The 21,179-nt window shown below is 43.2% G+C and overlaps 1 protein-coding gene across 13 annotated transcripts in view; it reads left to right on the top strand.

Moving 5' to 3' along the window:
* Window positions 1-21,179, top strand: part of PDE1C (phosphodiesterase 1C) — a 392,346-nt gene that overhangs the window by 133,562 nt on the left and 237,605 nt on the right. For 7 of the 13 annotated variants that reach the window (XM_054818612.1, XM_054818611.1, XM_054818609.1 and 4 more), the window contains one exon: window positions 18,464-18,490. The exons of the other annotated variants lie outside the window; for them this stretch is intronic. In XM_054818612.1, the coding sequence (XP_054674587.1) occupies window positions 18,464-18,490 (27 nt within the window). The remainder of the gene's footprint in view (window positions 1-18,463; window positions 18,491-21,179) is intronic. 13 annotated transcript variants of the gene reach the window in all.

Below are 21,179 nucleotides of genomic sequence, written 5' to 3'. Positions count from 1 at the left end.
GTGCACAGTCATCTTAATTAACTCTTAAATAAGATGCTTCATCCTGGAGAGATCAAATACTTCTTGAGAAGATGCCTCCCTCTCCTGCCCATGGTACACCAACAGCTGTATCACACAGGAATTAGTTACAAGGCACAGCATCGCTACCAGACCTCTGTTACACAGGTAGTGAGGAGAGCATGGTTCTGGCTGAAGCTGCCTGGAGAGTTGCCCTCTGCAGCAGGCACATACCCTGCTTGTTAAACGAGAAGGGCTGTGGTGATTTAGAGTCTCAGGTGCTCACATTGGGTTGAACATCTCCTTGGTAGGACTTCACCTGTGGCAACTCCAGTACCTTCCTCCCCATCTTCCCAGTGCCAGCTGGTTTGTTTACTCACTGTGACTCAGTGGACAAACCAATATTCATTACCTCTTGCAATACCTGACTTTTCCAGGGGGTGGGGAAAGGGACTCTCTTAATTTTCACCCCATCTCAGCCTGCTTGGTTTGAGGGGACTGGAAACCCAAAGGCTGCAAAGGGGTGGTTAAGCTGAGGCTCTTTTCAGATTGCCCTAATGTAGTATATTTTCTGCTTAAGCAATTCTGGTAAGGGCTTTTTTGCCATGTGCCTGGTACAGTTGTGTCCTACACGATGGTTGCCCTATGGAGGTTTGGGCACGGGGTGTGTATTTTCAAGGAATAGGGATGTCTTTCGGACAGCGTGCAAAGGGCAGGTTTTTGTGAAGCTGAAGCCAGGTATCTGTTGCAACACAAGTCATGTGTTGCTGTAAGAGCCCGACAAGGTACTGAATTTGCATCTAGAGTGGAGTGGAAGGGTTTCCTTCTTTCCCTTACGTATTTCTCCAAGACGTGCTTTCTCGGTCAGAACAGCCTGGTTGCTTTGTAAGCATAGTAGTATGAGGCAATGATCCTTAGGCCATGTACAGATTCCTTTTGCTTTTACTCTTTAAGAATGAGCTAAAATACTAATGCAATAGCATTACTGGAATGTTTTTACTTGACATATACATATTCATGGCTTAGTGATTCTGTGCAGCAATTTGTAAGAGAATCAAGTCAGTGGACCTGTAGTGTTTTCTCAGATTTAAGGGAGCGTGATAAATTGCCTCGCTGGGCAGTAAGTCATCTGTGGCAAAATATCTGGGTGTCTCGAACAAGGGATCTACGAAATAAACATTGTCTTTTATACATGAACTATTAGATATTAATTTAGATTTAATCCCAGCTTAGAAAAGAATCTTTTAGTGGTTTATTATTAATAAACTTTCAGGAAAGGTTTCTGAATAAGCTGTTTCCTGGGCAAAGGTACCCTTAGAGGTATTTGAAACTCTCTGGGGAAAACCTCGAAAGTTGACAACTGACCATTTTGACCTTTTTTTCTTCTGTAATGCCACAATGTCAGGGAGAGGTTTACTCCAGATTTCTCCTTGTAGGAGCTCGCTCCAGCAAAACAGCTGCGTGCACCAGACATGCAGCCATCAGGGTCCTGCCTTCCCTGGGAAGGAATGCACCACCTTTCCCTGCAGCAGGGACCTCCCAGAAATGGACCTGCTTCTGAGTTTCGTCGTCATCATAAATTAATCAGACTGGAGCAGCTTCACATCCCTTCAGGTATATCTCAGATGGCGCTTCCCCTCTCGAATGCTAGAGGGCTGCCTGTGTCCCAGGAGTGCTGCTGGGCGCAAGCGCTGCCTCCCCACCACCCTGTGCCTCCCTGTCCCCACAAGCACACAGGTGCTTTTGCTCCCTGGCTGCTGCTGGGCTGTCAGATGCCTCTGCACACCGCTGGTGCATACATGCACTCTTGCTGAGTGTGTATTTAATTCAGGAGCAGACCTCCTCAGTTCCTGGGCTGCTGCTGGGCTGCAAGGTTGTCCATTGGTTTCCTCACATGGGGCCTGCCTTTGAACAGTTGTCTCATATTCCCAAGCAGTGCTCACCCATGAAGGCTGACAAGCTCAACCTGCAAGAAACTGTGTTTCTTAAGGATGTGTTGATCATTTGCTTATGGCTCTCAATAGCTGCTGCTGCCGCCAGAAAAAGGGTCTTGAGTCTCTTGCTCTGTTCTGTCTTCCTTGTCCATGGATTCTGTCCAGAAGGCAGTCTTTTATTCCGACTTGCCTTATTCAGCTCCAGGCTTGGACACTGTGTACGCAGGAGTTACATATGAGTCTGCCCCCCACTCACCTACGATTGCTAGTAACTCACTCTGTTAAGCTCGGGACCTTCTGTTCTGCAAAACGTACTGGTTAAGATTAGGTGGGACTCATTACAGGGCACTCGTTAGCAGCAGAGCTTGGAGACCTGATTTCAAAATATGACTGCATGGTTGCTTTTCAAGCTGATGGTTTCTCTAGGGAGTCATGAACAGTGGTGGCTGTGTTGGGGTGTTCTTGGTTTAGCACTTGGACCTCTAGCTGTGTGACTGTGAACTTCCATCTGCTAATTAGGACTCTTAAAGCTCCATGAAGTGGCTTCAGTTACCTCCTGATTTCTCAAGAACAGAGAAAGCTCTGAAGCCCTTTTCAATGCTAGGTTTAGGTGTTGTGTCTGATGGCATTGAAGAATGCAGAGGCATATATCCAAAGAGCTTTGCTAATTTCACTAGAGATGTGCTAGTTTATGGCAGCTGAAGACCCACTTTGGAGATATTTTTGGTTTGATTTTGGTTGCTTTTATGCAGAAAAATAAAACCTTGGTTCCTAGCTATTACAGTAGTACCAGCATCACTGTCATCTGCTGGTGCCCCTACAATGCTTTAAGGATTGCAGAAGGAGAGGCGAGAAAATGGACTTTAACCTTCTTCCTAGTAGCTGTGATTATAATGTTAAATCACTAAATACATAATAAATCCCTTCATTCTCAGAGAAGTACTTCCTCATGCTGCCAAAGATGACATTACAAACAGCAGCAATCTTTGAACTGCAACTCAAATAGGGTGCTTGACTTTGAACTCATTTTTTGGACTCTCTTGCTCAAACCTGTCAATGTAGAATTGGTCTAAGAAATCTGATGGGGAAAGAAGATAGAAGCACATGTAAATCAATGTCTTTGAAAACTTCATGGTTTTGTTGAAGGTCTGGAACAATATTTCAGCACTTAGGGCATATCCTCAGCTTCCTCTGGAAAGCACCGTGCATCCTATCTACAGTGAAGAGGTCCCTATGCAAATATTTGTGTAAGATCCAGATTTGTTCTTGAAGTAAATGGTGAAGCAGCAACTGATTTCAATGGGAAAACATGGAGCCTTGGTGACTGAAGATGATCTGGCAAGTGTTAGAATGACACTGCTCAGTTATCTGTTTCCCTGTCTTATCTGTATGCGCTCTATGATATTTTTAGGTTCCCTTAGTTGAAAAATGTCACATACAGAACAGCTGGTTCTGCCAGTGACAGTATCCTGATCTGCTTCTTTTTCGTTTATATGTCCATCATAAACAGGAATACAGAGAGCTCCCTTCAATTCCAGAGGCACGCTCTACACAGTGGGCTTTGTCCCCAAATATTTTAGCTGGCAGCAGATAGTAGAGGTTAAAAAAGCCCCTCAGAAAGCACCACTTTGTTAGGAAATGTGTAAATTAGTCAGTTTTCAAGTGGAAAATATGAATATGCTAATTCGTTTCCGGAGGTGAGAGCGCCACTCGGGTTGCCTTTGGTCTTGGTTTCAGTCCTCCTGAAGGTCTAGGTTTAAACTGAAAGCCCTGTTTGCCCTGGGAGCAGAACTGAGCTACCTTTAACTGTATTTAAATACAGCTGCTGCCACCCTGTTTCTTGTTTGGCTTTTCTAATGAGCATAGACAGGGACTATTTGTCAGAGAACCATGTCAGGAAACCTCTCTGTAGGCCTCTTTAGGTCTGAATTCCACTTTTCCTGTGGTTGTCACAATTCCTAGAAGGATTAAGAAGGTCTCACGAGTTAGCGAGTGGGTGCTGGGTACGTGCTGGAGGTGCTGGCAGTGCTCTGGCATGGCCTAGAGGCTCTTAGTTTGGGTGAGCTGCTCTCTGGGTGTGACTGACTCAACTAGTTTTAAGGTTTGTTGGGGCCTGGTTCATCCATAATATTGTTCTCCCCGTAGTGTGAAGAAGGGCTGAATTTTTACCATTAGACTAACCCTTAACAGCTTGTTTTATACTGCCTGCAGTATAGTCCTTGAGGGAGCAAGGGGAACTGCCAGCTGCTAATCTCATGCCTGACGAATGGACAGAGGAGAGAATGTATTCTAATAAATAGCAGAACAGCAACTTCAGAAAAAGTTAATTAAAAAGTACAGTGTGTGGAGGTGTAGTAATTCAGTAAACTGATACATTTTGCCACAGTCCGTCCTTTGCTTTGTTCCACCCAGTGACTTTTATTTGAATCTTAAATCAATAGATGAGTCCTGTAGGTACAAAAGAGAGAAGACTTCATGTTTAATACTAAAATGTTGACTAAGAAATAATATACACTCTCTAGTTTTTACCGTAATCATAAAAAAACCTTTTATTCTTCTGGATGTAGTACAGATGAATCATACCTGCAGTCCAAAAGGCAATTATTTATTTCGGCAGCCATAAAAAGACGACCACAGTCTGTTGTAGAAGAAAGAGCCTCCCTCTGTAATATTAAATTCAGTGCTTTTCAAATATCACTGCTATAAAGCTTGCAATCCTGCATAGGAAACAAGGATATGAAGAAAGTTATTTTGGGGAAGATGAGTTTAAACCTTGGGTCAAAGGGAAATTAAGAGTCTCTTTCTGGAATTCTTTTTTAAAACTGTCTCGATGGGATAGGAGTCCATGCAGAAAGAAATAAAATCCCGTGGAAGACAGCACTGAAAAATCCTCTGTGTGTGTGTGCGTGCGTGTTTCAAAGGCTGTGAGGCCAGCTCATCTCCTAATCTGCCAGCTTCTGGTGGATTCAAACACTATATTAAACCCAACTCAGCCCTTGAAAGGATTTTTGTTTAGTGTGTTTATTTTTCTTCTTGCAATTCACGTGAGATTTTCCTGTTCCATTCTCTCTTGTCTTCTTCCATCAAAAAATCACTTCAGTGCCTTTAAAATACTAGGAATGGTCTGACTCTGATTCGGACTGGTGGATGAGAGAAAATTGAGGTTCACATATTAGGGCTGACCCATTAAAACACTATAGCAGCTGTGAAACATACCTCTACACACGCGAATTGCTCTGAAAACACTGGGGATTTGGATAAAGCAAAGGTTTTCTAGAAGGGCTTGTTTGGATTCATAAGGCTGTTCTTGATCTACTGAACTGTGCTGTAAATACTGGAAAGAACTACCTCATTGATACCAATGCGTTTGTGGGGGTGAAATCAGAATCCAGTTCCTGGTCTTAGGAGCTTTTTTTTGTTTGTTCTCTTTGAAAAGCTAGGTTTTCCAAGTAATTGATAGCTTGAGAAATGTTGTTTAGCCCCGTGACGGTGCAAAAATTTCTCCGACAGTGTTAAGCCCAACTTTGTGCTTAAATTTGAATTGTAGCTGAGCAATAGTCCTTCCTCCAGCAGACTCAGTACTGCTCCAGGCTTCTGCCAAAATTTGCCTGCAGTTGTCTTGGATATTTGAGAAGCAGATTCATTTTGAAGGTGTGATTATAAATACAAAGAAACCAGAACTAAAATTTTGCAGTAGATTAAGAATGCAGCTCAAACTCTGGTGAAACTGGTTGTAATAAACTCAGCTGGTTGACTTTAGTAGAATCAGGATTCCTCTAAAAAATTGGTAATGTCCATGTTGGGGATTTTTCAATTTTCCTGGCCAAGAAAGGTGTGTGTAGAGCTCTCGGAGAGCCATAGCTCTGTCAAGAGGAGGTTTGAAAGGCTGTGTCTCTGCCAAGGAGTCCATTTCACGTCGCAGCAGTCTGCCTTGCCTTCTTTGGGAGGACCTCCACACCCAGCAATTGGGTGACAGTGGATAGAGAAGTCCATGTGAGCTCAGGCATGCAGCAGGAGAGGATTGTCATAATCTTTCTTGGAGAAGGAGATGTAGGGCACAATTTAGTTAAGATGCATATAGACGTGTATGATAAGTTCCATGCTTTTTTTTCCATATCTGTCAAGCTGTGGAGTCATTTTGTTATTAATGTGACACTTTGAATGGCTATTAGTAGGTCTGTGTCATCACTTTAGGAGTGATTTCTTACACTCCTAGGGACAGATACTATTCATGCACAAAACTCCTAGCCAAGACAGAAAGTTGCACAATATCCATCTGTAGCACGAATCCTGGCTCTGCGCAAATCTCATTTCAACACTAAGATTAGCACAAATTAAACATAAGATATGTTCAATTTTTAACAGCTAAGACTGTACAGAGCCCTTGAGCTACAGCTGTGGCATGCAGGGAGTCCTTGCAGAGCGCGTGGCACAAGCTACAGCAAGCATCCAAGGGCAAAGGAGCAGAAGTAGAGCATAAACCCCCCTTGCAAGGCTGAGCAGTTCAGATGGTTGCTGTAAATGATGCTCAGATCACACTTCCTCCCATGCCTCCTGTGGAGCAGCTGGTTTTCTGGGATTCACTAGCAGTAAGCAGTTACTGGTGTCTGCTAAGCAAAGAGTCTGAATACACAATTTAAATATGCTCCCATACACATATTGATGCAGCAGGGACAGCTACAGTCAGATGGGAGAACTCTCTTTTTTCAGAATTGCTTGAAAAGTGAAAGGAGAGGAAGCTGGGAGGGGAGAATTGGGAGATCATCTACAAAGAGCATACTGACTCATAAAAAGGGTGGAGAGGAGAACTGGAGAGCGCTTTTTTAAAAAAAGAAAAAGGTGGTGGTGGGAGAGAGATATTCCTGTGAGTTCTTCACATCCCTACGTGTAAACATTTGTTAGATTTATTTACTTCCAGATGAAAATAGCTCATAGCACAACATATATGGAAGTCATTTAGGAGTTTGAGTTTTGCCGAAAATCACAGGGACAAGGACTGCCTTTAAGGGTGTTTGACAATGCTGCCCAATCTGGAGCACAGTATTTTTTGCCTCAGTCAGATTCTAATGAGAGACCTTGAAGGGAAGCCTGGATGCTGCAAGAACACCTCTGGTTCTAAATGCTGCACAAAACACTGCTCCTGTGTCACCTTCTGAGCATGTCTTCATTCAGGTGAATGAGGGTCTCTTTTTCAGGAGGCCATTGCTTTGTTTTTTTTAGAGGATGGGGGGAACTTTCTTTGGTATCTTGGCCACATTCTTCTTCCAACCAAAATTCTCCCTCCCAGTGTTCCTTCCCATTAGCATTGTCTGGGCAGTCATCTTTCCTTTCCCTCTTTACACTAGTGTTCCAGGTGCAGAGAGCCTACGGATTTGGATGTGTAGATGAATTCATTCATGTCGTACAGAGAGCATTTTTGAAGTGCTTTGCAGAGAAAGGCTTTTGTATAAATGCTTGGCGATCTCTGGAAGACCTGTTTCTAATTAGCTCAACTGCAGTGAAGATATCTTCTTGCAAATGGAGAAGAATGAAATTCCTGAGTTATGCAAATTTACTGAATAACTTGGAATAAATTATCGTAATGGTCCCACCTAGCCTCCCAATCTATGAAACATCAAATTGCATTTTGAATTACCTATTTACCTTATGGAGGCAGATCTGCTCCTCTTCTGGGCCAGAGGTAGGGAACTGGCTCCTCCCTTACAGCAGCCAAACTTTTAAGAACTAGAGTCGCTGTCACAACTATGGCACCTGGTAAGTGGAAAGGACAGGACTTGCTTAGTTAAATACATCTTGATATCTGAGGCTTCCGAAGACACACACACCCCCCAACCCCCCCCCCCATGGTTGCTGTTGCATCTAGATACTCATGAGACAGCTGGTGACAGCATGGAGTAGGGCCCTAAGGAATAGAAATCTCGCACAGCCTCCTCCATTCTCTGTATGCACGCTCAACGCCTGTTCCCATCCACCCACCCGCCAGTCCCAGTTCCCTCTCCTGAAGTTTCCCCCTGTGTGGTGAGGAATTCCCACGCTGAGACCGCAGGGCAATGTTTCCGAGCTGCAGACGGTGGCGGTGGATGCCGCCTCTCTCCCTCTCCTCCTTCCCTCTGCCCTCATGCCTAATTCGGTGGAGCCAGCTGTGTCCCATCACACCTGTGCCATCCATGCCTGGGGGTGTGGAGGAAGGAAAGATAGGCGACCTTCTTTACTCTCTGCAGAGAATAATGTTGTAGTGATACAGAAACAGTGTTGACAGGGTAGCCGGCAGTCTGCTGGAGGTGCTGAGCTTCTCCAACCAGCGATTTTGAGGACAGGAGCCTCTGTGAAACCACTTTTCCTCAGCAGACAGGCTTGCGCTGGCTGTCCCAGAGGCCCATTGCTGTTCGGATGACTTTCCTCTGTAACGTCCCTGCTGCTGGAGGAATGCAGAGTGCTGGGAAGCCCAGAAAAAAAGAGCATCAGCTCTTTGCGAGAAGTTTAAATGTTGCCTTTTCGTAAGAGTGACATTTAATTATTGGTCTATTAATGAGGAGGCACTGTCAGGACAATAGCAGTCCTGACTCGCTAAACCAAAGTACTGTCTCTGAAAGGCTTGAATAATTTTAAAAAACTACCGGTGTGCTGAAGGAGGGGGTGGTGGGGAGGTGGGGATGGGGAAGTGAACCTCCTTTTGGAAAGGGAACACTGCATCTTTGTGCAGCAATTTTTTCACCCCACGTTTAGGCTTGTTCAACAGTAATCCGAGTGTTTCAGCCTGTAACCCGGAGTCAGGAGAGGGCCTGGCACAAAAACATGAGATTTAAAATTCTGCGTCATACCAGCTGTCTACTAGCAGACAGAGGGGGTGGGTTGTGTTCGGGGGAAGGAAGGTTGGAGGGGGAAACATTAACAAGCAACAGTCTGATAGATTTACTAGAGCTTAGGGCAAGATGCAGATTTGTTTAGTGACTTCACGCACACGGCTGGTCTGGTCTGATGTAATTCCAGTCCATGTTTCCTGTCTTGATATTTAATCCAGGGTATGAAGAATGATTCCCCCCCTTCCCCATTGTCGTGCATGCTGTAACTAATCACAGAGCCACCCTGCATGAAACAAACTGGACAGCTGCCTGTTTGGCTCCTGCAGAATCTGAATATGTTCTTTTTACATAGTAGCAGTGATTAAAATAAGTTTTTAATCTGTACATGCTTGTTTCTTCCAGGGTCTGACAGCTTTTTGCCACTGGGGGAATGGAATTCCCGCTAAATAGTATTATGTGCTTCCAATGTGCACAATAAATTAATATTGCCCCTATATGTGCTCTGCAAAATTCTGCTTTGCTTTATTCCAAGAGGAACTGTTCCCTTGTACACTCCTTGTTGATATGACTCGTTTTCGCAAGCTCATTTCTTAGGGAAACAAACAGGGTGCAATTAAAGAATGCACAGGAAAGATTGCGTATATGCTCCCTTTTTTTTTTTTTTTTTTTTGAGACATTGTAATAGCAAGGAAGTGGCATCCCACTTGCAGAGGTCAGTGTTGCCGTGTAAACACAATGTGAAGTACATCCCTGCTCAGAGGAGCGGGGACATATTCTTCCCTCCTGGCCCCTCCGATCCCATTGTGCACTAAAAGCCACAATCTCTTCCAGTGGGAGAGGCTACAGAATAGGCATGTTGAAGCACCACCCATCCTGTGCTTTGCAGGTCGTCACCTTTACTAATTTCAGAGCCAAATGTTCCATAAGTCATCTGGAGTGATCAGTTAGAAAGCAACACTCGGACTAAATATATATGTATTTTTCAAATAGTAAATATGCAGAGGTCATACAGTACAGTGATTTGACAATCTGTATTTTTTCTTTTTTTTTTTTTTAAACATGAATACTGAGAACGGCTCTATATTCTTTTCAGATCTCAGGACTTTATTTTCCTGCAATGTACTTTCCTGTAACAGCACAAGAGAATTTGCTTGTTGTGTACTAAGAAAAAGCAGAACGAGCAGTAGATCATATTATTTTCAAAGGGTTAGATTTTCAGAAACAGACCCATTTTACTTTTTACTTCATATTTTTCTTCGGCTAAATCCGCACCAACTGTAACAGTGAGGTTTTTTGTTGTTGTTTTTGTTTGTTTATGGTTTTGGTTGCTGGGTTTTCTTACGTGTGGACTGCTGGAAAACTGAGTAAATATAGAGTCAAGATTTCAGTAATTGTACTGGCTCTGTATAAAATCTACATGAGTGAAATCATGTTTTTAGAAGTTTTTAGAACAACATTCGCTAACTTCTTTTGTAGTTAAGATGCCAACACATTGAAATCCCAGTCCACTCTATTGCCCAGTACAGGGCAGTTCCAGTACTGAATTTGAGTTTGTCTTTCTGATTTGGCCTTACTGAGAACCTCGTTTGGTGACGAAGCTGGAGCGCTCAGCTGTCCCCATGGGGTTCCCAGGGTTCCCTGCAGATCCTTGTCCCTCAGACTGTCTTGCTCAAAGCCTTCCTATACATAGTGTTCAATGCAGACCAATTAAATAAACTTTGCTGTTTTTTCTTCTCATTTGGTATACACACTGTGTCGTGGAAAGATACACAGCAGTTACCTTGCCTCTTCTGATAGCAGATGCTGTTTACTGAAGTTTGAGCAAGCCATGATTGCCCATTGTTGAAATGAAGCTAAACAAAATCATGACAATTGCTCATGGATCATCTTTATGTCATCAGAAAGTAGAACACCTTTAACTAATACATTTCTTACGCTACTGCTTGAATAAAAGCATTATAGCTGTATGGGGTCCTCCCCAGCCCTCCTGCCCAAGGTCAACAGGTGGCTGCATTTACAGTAGCCTGGGAGATGAGATCAAGCCATCGGTTGAGTTTGTAGTGCCAAGCAGGTCAAGTCAGTTGTATCCTCGTTATATGCAGGAGCTAATCTCAAGAGTGACTCCCTTCTTACCACCTCCTTTTCCCCCTTCCCCCCCCCCCAGCCATACTTGAATCCCTGCTTTTCTAGGGAACAGGTGCCTGGCACGCTGGCTATGTGAACAATGAAAGAATTTGGATTCAACTGCAATTTAAGGTCATCAGCTCTCACAAGAGCATATAGTATAATAGCGTCATTAACATCAGTCCACTCAGGTCATCTTCACAACACCCATCTGCAACGCCTCCAGGCTCTTTCCACTCTTTACTAAATGAGTAGAGAAGGGATTGCAGCTACCTTGAGCCGTACTGTGGAAGAAATTCCTCACCACCTGTGCTATCACAGAGGCTTTTCTGTAAGGAGAATTTAAACACATTGCCTCTCCAGCTATGCTTCGTGTGGACTTGTTAAGCACATTAGACCCCAAAAGACCAAGCAGAAAACTGGTTGTTAAGCCACAGGTGAGAGCTCTATCACGGCAAAAGGTTACAGCAAAGCAGAGGCAACACAAGAGACATCAATTGATTGCTCATATGTCCTAATAATTGCAATCCATTTTGGAGATGAAGCTGTAAGTTTCTTTTCTGCCCAGTTGTTTAGAAAACTCAGTAGTTAGACTGGTGAATTCCAATGCTCAGATAAAACAGCTAAAATTTATCAAAATAGTGTTTTCCTTGGGCAAAATCAGTGGGGATGTTTTCTGACCTTGAATTATTTTCATACATTATTTACTGATTGCAAGTAGAGCACAACCTTCGTTTCCACTTTGTAGCGGTACTTCTTGTTTCCAAGATGTGAATGTTTTCCCCTCCTTTTTCAGCTGTAAATCTGTTGTGCCTCTGAACTGTCTTGTCTCCGTTTCTACTGAAATCTTCATACCTGTTCCAAATTGTGAACATTTCTTGTCTTTGTATGCCTGTGCCACACATGCCTACGCTTCAGAGCACGCAGACTCTTCTAATCTACTTAAAATGAGACAAGTGACTGCCTCATCCTCTCATGATTTCACTATGTCCCCGTGTAGTTCAGAGTCCAATTTAAAATGACTCTACTTGTTTTTTAAAAATCCCACGTAAACCCTCCATCAAATTTCAAGTACCAGCTGAAATCTTTTCTTCTTTCCCCACCCACTTCTTACCATTTCTTTTCCTCTCCTGTCACCGGTCTCTATGATTGTATTGTTTTTAACTTAGCATGGTATTCTAGTAAACAGCCCATGTGGAAGAAAAAATACATAACTTTTTCTGGTTTTGTTGACTAGAGAGTGAGTAAAGCAAGAAAGCTGGTCTTCCTGTTTCAATTAAGGAATTAAAACCCCAGCAGCAGTTGATGGTATCATACCCTTTGAAGTCTGGTGATCTCAATATATTTCTGAGTTCTGGTCAGGGCTCCCACGGGATCCTGAGCTTTGACAGATGCTGGTCTGTGGTCTAGGCTGTGAGATTGGGTTTTTGTGAATTGATTTATACATGGTTATTAATATAGGCTTTAGTAACATAAGTGCATCACTAATCCTGTGATGATGACGATTAATTGGTAATGCACTGCATGATTCAGAATATCGAGCTGCTGGGAGAGAAGATTTTCAATTTATTTAAGTGATCCTGTCAGAAAATCTAGTTTGATCTGAGCCCCCAGCCTCCTCTCCCTGGAAGTGATGCACAGGGGGACAGCACCTACCCCCGGTACGAACTGCTAAGCCACCGTGATACGGCTGGAGAGGGCACCTGGGCTTGGGAGCTGGGAAATGCTCTGAATCCTCCTGCCTAGACATGGCCATCAAGGGGAAATATTGGGGATTCTGGACCTATGAGCTGGAAGGATTTGGAGAGAAAAGCAGTAAACAAGCATTGTGGTCGGCTCTTATAGAAAAAGGAATGGGAGGGATATCATTCTGTAAAACCATAGATTCACTGTTGGGTAACAAAAGAGTGGGAAGAATCTTCCAGATTTGACCTGTAGACAGACTTGTTTCTCTTTTGCCAGATTTCATCACTTATCTCACTGTTGGTTTTGCTAAACTACAAAATAGGCTTTTAGTAATGTTATCTTAACACCTATTCTAACATCAGAAGCCTAGCTCTGGCAGGAAAGCAAAGCGACCTGTGAGAATGTGCATGTTACGGGTGGGTTTTTCATCGCGGTGAGGTGGCTTTTTCTCTCTCTGCTTCCAAATGAGCTGGTGAGAGGAGCCCTGGCTTGCGTGAGCTGCGAACGTGGTGGGACTCCAGTACTGAAGGACAGACATTGTAGGGTGCTTTTGTTAACGGATGATTAAGCTCCCACTCAGATCTTAAACATGCTAATTATAAAACTTATAAATATAGAAGAGGAAAAGTCCCTCTTTCCCCTCAAGCCTATGAATAACTAATTTTAAGTATTTGCTTGTGGCAACTGTTTTCTTTAATGATTGTGGTTCCTCTCCTCTTGAGGCAGGAGTTTCCTTTCTCTGCGTAGCTCTGATCATGTTTACCAATGTCAGCAACAAAAATAAGGGTACGGCAGGGAAGCTCTGATGAGGCTGCATCAGCTGGAGGAGTTAATGTCCTGCTAGTTCCTTTTGTCTCTCTGCCTCCACCATGGAGGTAGCAGTATGAAACCCAGCATCTTTGCTTAAAGCCACTGTTGTTGGCAGTTTAAGCCAAAAGGCTGAACTTTGCACCAAAGCAGCCGATGCCCAGGGATGCACTCTCCTCTGCCAGCTTGTGCTGCGAGGGCGCTGCATGCAAGGCAGCTGGGGGGAAGATCTTTTTAAACTGCTTTAGCAGATTTACTTTAGCTAGTCTCTCAGTGCCCTAAAAAGTCGTTGCCTTTTTGTTTCTGAAGAAGTGTGGATCCACCTTGAAAGCAGACACTGCATTAGATCCAGGCTTATATGTTGTCTGCTGGTGATACAAAGGGGAGAGCACAGGCCATCGAGTTTTAGGGACTTCAAAAGATCTGTCTGGCTTGCTAGACTGCTTTGACCAACTGTACGTGCCCTCCAAAGCCATTGCAACGGCCAAGCAAAACAAACCACGTTAGATTAATCCACTGTGAGTGCCGATTCTGAGCTTCAGCCTGAAAATTGAGTTGCTTGACTGTCTCAGCAGGCTAAGGACATGCTTGGCACTTGGCTGATCATCGCACTGAAGTTACAAGTCTGCAGAGACCTTAACAAGGGCAGATGTAACCCTTAGTCTCTAGTAGCAGTGTGTGAGCAGAGCATGATGCACATTAACTTTCAGATTTTAGTATAAATTTCCAGGGATGAAGTTGGGCAAAGATTCTCCTCTTACTTCTGCAGCACCCACAGTTTTACTCCATATACTGAAAAGATGTCATTAATACCAAACCCTGTGGAATAACACCATGTTAACCAAGTCACTATTATGAGTAAAAAAAATTTAGGTGGTTTAGGTAATTCTTCAGAGGCTGTGTAGGAGTGAAAGAGCAATTCATCTAGCTAGTTGATATTCTGAGTTGTATGATTATGGGGCAAAAACAGAGCAGCTGGCAGAGTTACTTGATTCCCCCAACCCCTCCGCCCTCACTCCTCTGCGTACCTACTCAGTCGCATTAACTCACCTCTCTCAGAAGAATAAGGCCTAAGAACATCATTACCAGATTCAGACACAGTTTCTGTGTATTTTGTTAAATCCTCTTCATTTCTGGGTTTCTAGATGCACAGGAAGGGTGGGAGCTTTTTGCAACAATTCAAAAGTAGAGTTATTTGAGCTCTGGTTATACCCACTGTCATAAATTTATGTGCAAAGCCCCATATAGCTAAAGCCACAAACCTGAAGAGCTAACAAACTAATGAAAAAGGGTCTGAAGGAGAAATATAGGAAGAAAGCAATTTGCCTGAGGGTGCACTGGAATTTAATGGCAGAGGTAGAAACATAACCTTGGGAACAGATACTTAGCCTTAAAGAAGTTGATGGGCATCAAAGCACAGAAAGAAATTTTGTGCATCTGTTTATTTCAATGGGAGTTGAGTGCCCATGTAGCTGTAGCTAGCTACATCTTCTTGCTGCTTAAGTTACCTTCAAAAGTCTGTCCTAATTTTATGTTGCGGAAGCATTGTTCCTCTGGCCACACAAAGGATCATTCATCTCCAGAAGAACAGATACTGAAATAGTGGGCTCAACTCTCTTGTTGACTTCGTCTCATTTGAGTCAGAAATTTCATCCTACCCACCACTTTGTTTAGTTTTGATTGTTAGAAAATACCTATTTTTAAAACTCTTACTGAGTTGATTTTCATTAGGCTCCAGCAGCCTTCTTGTACTAGGACTGACTCACTTCATACTACACTCGTGCAGCTGTAATTGCATTAAGCTGAGTTGAAGGTATTTCTAGTTTACACTAGTAATATAGGGCCTACCTAGTATGAGTCACCTGCTAATTCTCTTCAGCATGGAAAAAAAAATCTACCTTGTTCTAATTTAATTTTTAAAGCAAGCTAAATGTGGACCTATGAGTAATACATTTCACAGCAGGTAACAGGAGTGGAATAGATGTGGCAGTTCTTCTGGCACGGCACGTGTGCAGCGGGATAAGAAACTGAACTTACATAGATTTGGTAACATCGATAAGCCTCTTCCAGGCATGAGCATGGGACAGCCCACAGGTGTGGGAAGATGTAAGGCCACCTCCTTTAGGTCTCTCTCATTCCTTCCCTCCTGGGAAAAGGGATAGCTTGTGTTTGTTCAGAAAATCATGTGTCCCTTGCGCTTGACTGGAAGATGTGTCTGTTTCCCAGTTTATCCCTGAGCACCTGCTAAAGGAAATTAGCAGCTAGTTCCTCTCCCCATAGAGATAAACCAGGGTAGCTTGTCCCACGTCTTTAAAATAAACAACAAAACCCCACAACCCTGAACAAAACCCCACAAAAAAACAACCAAAACCAAATCCCCACCCTCTAGTTTCCTCTTGCTAATTCACACATGGCTGCTGATTACAGCCAACCACCGACGCTGGCTCTGGTATTAAAAGAGGCACCTTCCAATTTCCTTGTTTGCAATGATCACATTTAATGGAAGGCAGGTGTAAGTAGTGGTTTATAAGCAAAAAAGCAGGTGGGTGTTGTCATTGTGTTTCTAAAAGCAAACCGAAGGCTATACTTGGAAACAGCTTTATGTTATTAACACTATCTTTTTATAACGTTGGTGAGTAGCATTGTTAGATCTTGTTTTTGAAATGCTGGAAGTTCAGGCATACAGGAATTTTTTTGCTGAATATCAGAATCTGCTAGTGGTGTTGCTTTTAAAGCAAGCGCATGCAGTAGTGATACTGAATCTATGAAAAAGGTTACCTTTAATTATATTCTCTTCAACTGTAACATGCAAATTCAGTATCTGTAAATGCAGTCACTAACTTGGCACATGTGAGCCTTGACTTAATTGGACTGCAGGTGTGGAAACAATAAACAATAATAATAAAAAAAGTATATATGTATTTTAAAACTCCTATGACTAGATAAATGCTTTTTTCCTAGTGCTGTCATCTGTGATAGTACACGGTTTTCTAATGCAGTAAAAATATTCTTGAGTAAAAGGAGCATTAAAAGTGTAACTGATCAGAACAGTGATGTTATTACTCAAATGCAAGAAGCACCCTAAGGCTGGGTCACCTCTTTAAAATATACAAGGAAGTTTTAGCTAATCAGGATTTAATGAATGGTATCTTTGCTCAAATGTGGTTCTCTTGGGTGAAAGAGAAACACTTTATAAAATGATATGGAAGTCACTAACTAATAAAGGGAAAATTAGTTCTGGCAGTGCTGGAATGTGCCATGAGACACTTTCAGGGGAAAGAATTAACTTGTAAGCAACTTCATGTTAAAATTTAAAAAGTTATATAGCAGAAATAAAAATTTAAACAAATTTGGATTTCTTGGGAATAATATATTTTAAGCACCCTGGATTGGAATGGCTGATCAGGTGGGTTTTTCAGCATGTTCTTTTTGCAAGAAAATTTAGTGAAGGTCTGATTTGTCAGAATATAAACTTCTGAATCTAAACTCCTCATAATGAAATCTCTACTTTTCACCCTTCTGAAATTAAAATAAAAAATTCCCTTAGAATCAGATGTGTCTAAGTGGGCTTCTGCTTATATGTGTCATTAATCGTGATTGCCGGTAAGCTAGAATCTTGATACTGCTGTGAATGTTTGCTCTTTTACTCCTTTGCATCTGTTCAAGTTTAAATAAACAATAATTCACACAGTAAAGTGTAAATGAAATACTTTTTAATCATTTTAAAGTAAATATGTAGACTTGAATGATTCTAACATGGTCAGAATACAGAAGCAGGTTCAAGCATTAGTACGATTTCTGAAGGTAATATTGGATGAAACATTTGACAGCCAGGAGACATTATTCATGCTTCTTATTAAGTAGAAAATAGAGCTACAGCCCTTTTTGCCATGTTTCTTTTTATTTTTAAGAAACAATACCCCTTGTTTGGGTTTTATGGGTCTGACAGCCACAGTCTTCCATGTGCGGTAGTATTAGAGATGAAAAAGCAGAACTTAATACTTACAGCAGTACACCCGTTCTAACAATATTACCTACCCATTAAAAAAGGAGAGGACAGTCTGTTAGCGTATGGCTGAACAACAGGGTGTTGATCTTGCACTCTTCATCACAGTCCACACTCATACTTGTTCCCATCACTACTTGTTCAGTTTAGAGGTCATTAGTTTTACTTTAAAGCACAAAAGCAGAGCTGAGCTCAAGTGGGATCGATGCCGTCTTGCCAGGCACTGTGCAAAACCATTGCAAAAGGCTGTTGTAGGATCAAGAGTTCATAGCCAGCCTATGGTGCTGATACATCTCTGCTTCTAACTCCGCAGCCACATAGGTAACCGTGCAGCAGGGCTCACGATTATTGCCTTACCCTGAGTACTGGCAGCTTGGGCCATTGCCTGCTGTAGAAGACAAAATCCACCGTGCTGAGAAGAGCAAGAGGTTTACAACCTTTGCCACAGTTGATGTGGTGTAAGGGTTGGGGAGGAGAAGAGGTGCTGTCAGTATGCTTATCTGCTCTTGCCATTCCTAGTCCTGGGCTCAGGTGAGATAAGTCCCAAGATACGCGCAACGAAGCGAAGCTCTGTGGTGTGATATCTGGGATATGGTGGAGTAGAGAACTTGCTAGGATCTAGACTTTCTTTTTAGAGCAAGGCTGCTGTAAAACCACTGGGGTTTTCCACTGAGTGACCACAGCCAATGTGGTTGGATGCATCACATCACCGCCACTCCATCTTAGTGGGTTCTCCACAGTTAAGGTGATACTTATCTGCTGGATAGACACATAAAAACTACTTTACTACTAGTAAGTAGAAGTAAGTTTCTGCCACTTGGACTTCCTGTTAAGTCATTTAGAGTAGTAACTCATTCTTCCCTAGCTGCAGCAACCCTGTCTTACAAGAAAGGGCAAGATGTGCATACAGGAAAAGGCACACCTTTTTCTACTGAACCTAGTGGCAACCACCACTGAGGTTAGTAGAAGGGAATGGCTACATCAGGTTTGGGGCAATCTCATGGCAGGAGTGACTTCACTTAATTGCTCCTAATTGCTGACCCTCTCCTTTTCCCCTCCTCACCAGTGGAGCCTTATCACAGTTGTATTTTGTTCTTTTCCTGCAGGAGAAAATACAAGAAAACATCACAGAGGTAAGAGTAAATCGCAGAGGACTGGAAGGTATTTGTGAGTCGTCTGTCTCTTTTTGTTAGGGGGTTTGAAGGAGGATTTTCCTGTTACCAGATTAGTTTTGTTTGCAGGGAAATGCCATTCTACTGATTGTTTCCCCCTTTGAAGGTCCGTCTTGCACTACTGCTGCTCCAAATCCCCTCTGCTGTTAGTGGTAGTCCTCCCCTCTGACGTTAGTGGTAGTTCTCCCTGAGTAAGGACAGAAATATTTATCCTTGAAGGTCAAACCCTAATAAATGTCACTCTGTTCCTTCTGCAAGATCTGCTGGTTCTAACTCCTATCACTTACTCATGCTGTAATAACAAAATGGATTGTGGGCTTGTAGTGTTGCTAATGATCTGTGCCTTTGCAGGAGACTGCAGGAAAACGGGGATCCTGTTGATTAACAGGCCCTGTTACCTGATCTAGTTATCCTACTGCCTCCTTGCAGGGGGGACACCCAATGGGGGTCTTTGACAGATTCATTTTTCTTGCTTTGGAGCCCTTGTGCTTGGTTGCTTCAGAGCACGCGTTGTGCAGCACAAAGGTTCTTGGTGCTGAGCTGACTCCCCCTCCCCTGCATGTGGAGTATTAATTGGTGACTTAATCTCATGGCGTGCTGAGCATCTTTAGTTCATGTTGACTTTAACTGGATTTGAGACTCCTGCAGAGTGCTTCCTAAAGACTAAACCCTGCAGCTCTGCTGAATGTGCCCTTTAATGTTGTGTGATGATGGAGGGAGCTGGCAGATAAGCCAACGTGATGATGTGATGGGCTAAGACATCACAGTCACCCCTCCTGTTTGCTATCACCCTGTGCTGAAGATGATCACTCCAATGCAGCATTGGCAGGACAGGCTACGTGTGTGCTCGTGTGTCACAGCCACGAGAGACTCAAGTGCGGTGGCTTGAGTCACGGATGAGGTGGGTTTGAGCTATGACTGTTCAGTGGAAAACACTGATTTGGAGGTTTCTGTGCTGAGCTGTGCAGGTGGGCATTCCATAGTGCGAGACACAAGAACAGGGAGAAGGTAAAAATGTGAGGCTGATGCTGTAGTTCTGTTTGCAGCTCTACTTTTCTCCCCATTTCCCTTGCTGCTGCCATGCTTGTTAATTAACTATGAACATGTCTCTGGCCAGAGGTCTTGAGTTGTTGCAAGAGGATTTGTTCTGGGGCTGAGAGTGTTTCCAGAATGAATGATGGCACCGTGTGTGTGTGTCCCCCCTGCATTGCTCACGTTGTCCTGAGTACTGTGTCTTATTTGTTTGTGTTTTCTGTGTACATGGCATCGGAGAGGTTTGTGTTCAGCATCTCTTCTGTATAGGAGACTTTCTGTAAGCCTCAGAAGAGAGATGGGGTATGTTCCTACAAGCCCAACAGACAGTTGGAACAATGATATACAGAGTCAGTCTGTTTAAACGTACCATTACAGGGTTAAGTTTTGTGCCCCATGGGATTTTGAACTTTCTTTTTTTTCTCTGGCTGTTATCAGAGAACTTTCTTTTTTTTCTTTGCCTGACTGATGATGTGCGCCCTTTCGGCAGGCAGGCTTTGTGGCCCTTTCGTGTCTAACAACCGCTATGAGCTCTGCAGAGGCAAGGGGCTGCTCCAGGGACCGGCACACAGCAATTGCTGAGCAGCTACTCCTGATAACCTCGCTCAGCGGGCGCTGGCTGCCGGCCGGAGGGCTGCGTAGCGCTGTGGGGTAGCTGCTGTGGCTGGGAACCATGCTTTGCCAGCACCTAGGGCGATTTAGCTGGCTAGTAAGCTTCTGACTTGAATTTTCCACCTGCTGTGTGATTAAGGTATGATGCTAAATGGGGGATTGCACATACTGCCATCTGATGCAGAAGTGTAACATCCAGCAAAAGGAGGTGGCAGGACAGCAGTTTGTTTAAAGCCTTGTATTAAGTCTCATCTTTCTGTTGAGCTGGTAATTCCAGCAATGAACATGAACTGATGCCTTGGCTCGGGTCTCCACCTTTGTTTCCCATGTTCATCTGTAGTGGGTTTTTCTTTTTTCCTTTGTTATGTTTTTTCAAAACAATCTCAGCGGTTCCTACATCACGGGGCTCTGGAGGGTGACTGACAGCTGAACTGAAATGATCTTTTGTATCTTTCTCCTTTTGTTTCTCTTTGGGGAGTGTTACCACATAAGAATGTCTAGGTGATAGTAAGCAGCACTTAGTTATGTAGGAGAAAAGCTGCTGTCCTCTGTACCTTGCAGTGTAAAGAAACAGTTTCTCCTGAGTGCAGACCTGTTGGGAAGGAAGATAAGGTACATGCAAGAAAACTTGAGGAGAAAGAGTCAGAGTAAAATCTGAGCCGTTTTAAAATTGTAATTGGAAATGACAGATGCTGACTCTTGCATTGATCATTCTGTTAACTGAGTTGACTCAAATGCTTTTGTAACAATAATATATTGATACAATTTTCCTCATAAACTTGGAAGTTTCACAACTGTCTAGACAACCCTAATTTCATTAGTCCCAACCTAGTAATTGCATCTGAACCGCCGAACTGTGATGTAAATTAATCACAGCAATACCAGAGAAACAGGATATTTAATCAGAACTTGGGTCATCTATCATTCTCCCGTCTAGTTCCCCTTGGGTAAGTGAATAGTGGATACCTTGTTAAACAGTGACTGGAGAAATGGTCAGCAAGAGGGA

Source organism: Grus americana, chromosome 2, assembly GCF_028858705.1.
Source record: "Grus americana isolate bGruAme1 chromosome 2, bGruAme1.mat, whole genome shotgun sequence".
NCBI classification, from domain to species: Eukaryota; Metazoa; Chordata; class Aves; order Gruiformes; family Gruidae; genus Grus; species Grus americana.
The sequence above is the reverse complement of the archived record's forward strand: the minus strand, read 5'-3'. Positions and strand labels throughout refer to the sequence as shown.